Genomic DNA, 2,112 nt, shown 5'->3' with positions numbered 1-2,112 from the left:
AGGGCAAATTCTTACATGACAGCTATCTTCATTTTTGTAGAACCAAGCCTGGGCAGTATCTTGCCTTTGGAGCCGGACGCAGGTTTTGTCCTGGTGCAGACTTGGCCAGGCTTGAAATTTCAGTTCTCCTACATTATTTTCTTCTCAACTACAGGTAAATGTTCTGTTATCTTGCATTCCTATTCTTCAACCATACATGTAAATCTTATTTGCTCATTACTTCATACAAAAGTATAAATGATGATTATATTTATGTAACTGAATAAACGATTTCACCATTCTGATTGCCTTATATGTAAATTTCCTGTGAATATCATGAAAGTTTCACATGAATTTTCAGAAAAGATACATTTATGTAACAAATGAGTTAAAATGGTGTAACATGGTAAGTGAGGTTTCATATAGCCGACCCCAACTTGTTTCGGATGGAGGTGTAGTTGTTGGTGATACATCTATTTAACAGGAAGAATTGAAAGAGAGGGCAAGATGGTCTTAATTACAAAAATCAAATCATGGAACAGCATAGCCAAAGATGCTACGCGACAAGTGGAAAATATTTTGATGCTTGAACAGTTTTATTTGACTGGAAATTTGTATAACAATATCAACCTTAAGCACGCCAGTTAATCCAAGTTGGATCAAGAAGCACCTTCAGGTGTTAATGGCTATCCTCTTCTTCACAGAATTTTGTGTACTCTTTGGAACCCATCAAAGATTCCAATTCTGATGGACTGCTTGGCTTCACTTTAATCATCCATCCATCTTCATATGGGCTTGAATTCACCTTGATTGCACAAAGTAACAATGGAAATAAGATAATACAAAAATGACATTTCAACCAACTGGTAATTGAACTATCAATTTCTTATCAATCTGATAATTACCAAGCCAGGCGTTTCAGTAAGCTTTGTGTTGACCTCAACAATCTCGCCCGAGATAGGACAATTAATGTCACTGGTGGCTTTGACACTTTCGACAGCTCCAAAGCTGCTTCCTTGGGAAACAGAACCACCAGTTTCTGGTAGATCAACAAACACTACTTCTCCAAGATGGTCCTAAAACATCCAAATGTTTGAAAATTAACTTCCACTCTTAAACATCTCTTAACTGAAAGTCTGAAACTGTTTCGTACACACATCATCCTACAGGAATTTGTTTCTGATATACAATCCAACATGTATCTCCTTTGAATTGCATCACTAATAGACACACACTCAAATACCTCTACTTCAATTATCCTTTTCTCTTTCAGTCAAATGGATTGTCTATAATTCATAGACAAGCATAAGTAGACCATATATAGCAGTTGTTGGCATTATATATGCCATACATATGTTATTCATTTAATTGATATATTTGGATTTCGGATTAGCATTTGCAATCCCTTAGAGGATATAATGAGCATTAAGCAGAATTAGACGAACCTGAGCATGATCAGTGATGCCAACAGTGGCCACCGAACCGTCATGCTTCACCCATTCATGTGAAGATGCATACTTCAGCCCATCAAGAACTGCAAAGCTAGCATTTCTAAGAAATTTGAAGTGAAAACAAAAACAACCATAATACTACTTCTGAAAGTAATAATAATATACCCAAAACTGCAATGAATTGTGCATGATTAATTACCAGTTGAAAAGCATCTGGAAAGAGAAAAAGAGGGGGCAACTAGATTGGTTCTGGAGACTCTTAGTGCATTGGCCGTTGAAGAAGCCCACATTCTCAAAGCCATATTTTTCTATTTATTTCTTCCTTCACAAAAGAAGAAGAAGAACAAGAAACGTTACTGCTATATACTTCTAGTTTTTATTATCTTAGATGAACGGTGGAAAATAGAAACCTCATCCTATGAACTGAATAAGTCTGTGACCAGGAAGAAATTATGGTATAATAATTAACCAGCAAAAGTTACAACGGATACCTAATAAATAGTAACTGGAATGGGTGGCCTTAAAATCTTTTTATATTTTATTGCTATGTTATTATTTCGGTTTGTGATAATGTCTTGGGAGTACGTTATCAACTTTGAAGCAACATTAGAAAATTTCATTTTTCCAAGCTCTTATTTTAATATGTTTGTTAATGAAAAGAGCTGTCACTTCACATAGATCA

The 2,112-nt window shown here is 35.4% G+C and overlaps 1 protein-coding gene across 1 annotated transcript; it reads right to left on the bottom strand.

The window, feature by feature from the left end:
• Positions 1-333: 333 nt before the first annotated feature.
• LOC107772739 (glycine cleavage system H protein, mitochondrial) lies at positions 334-1,895 on the bottom strand. The gene is made up of 4 exons (XM_075219240.1): positions 1,630-1,895; positions 1,425-1,513; positions 885-1,055; positions 334-784 (listed from the first exon to the last, which is right to left on the bottom strand). Exons 1-4 carry the CDS (start codon positions 1,730-1,732, stop codon positions 659-661), a joined length of 489 nt encoding a protein of 162 aa, XP_075075341.1. The 5' UTR covers positions 1,733-1,895; the 3' UTR covers positions 334-658.
• Between the last annotated feature and the right edge of the window lie 217 nt (positions 1,896-2,112).

Source organism: Nicotiana tabacum, chromosome 8 (genome assembly GCF_000715075.1).
Source record: "Nicotiana tabacum cultivar K326 chromosome 8, ASM71507v2, whole genome shotgun sequence".
NCBI lineage: Eukaryota > Viridiplantae > Streptophyta > Magnoliopsida > Solanales > Solanaceae > Nicotiana > Nicotiana tabacum.
Note: the sequence above shows the minus strand (reverse complement) of the source record. Positions and strands in the feature narration are given on the sequence as shown.

Bases quoted from the DNA above. Each gene is read 5' to 3' on its own strand.
- LOC107772739 (XM_075219240.1), bottom strand. From the start codon at position 1,732: ATGGCTTTGAGAATGTGGGCTTCTTCAACGGCCAATGCACTAAGAGTC. The intron at 1,514-1,629 runs GTAATTAATCAT...CTAGCTTTGCAG, and splicing joins TTCCAGATGCTTTTCAACTG to TTCTTGATGGGCTGAAGTAT. The intron at 785-884 runs GTAATTATCAGA...TGTGCAATCAAG, and splicing joins TTACTGAAACGCCTGGCTTG to GTGAATTCAAGCCCATATGA.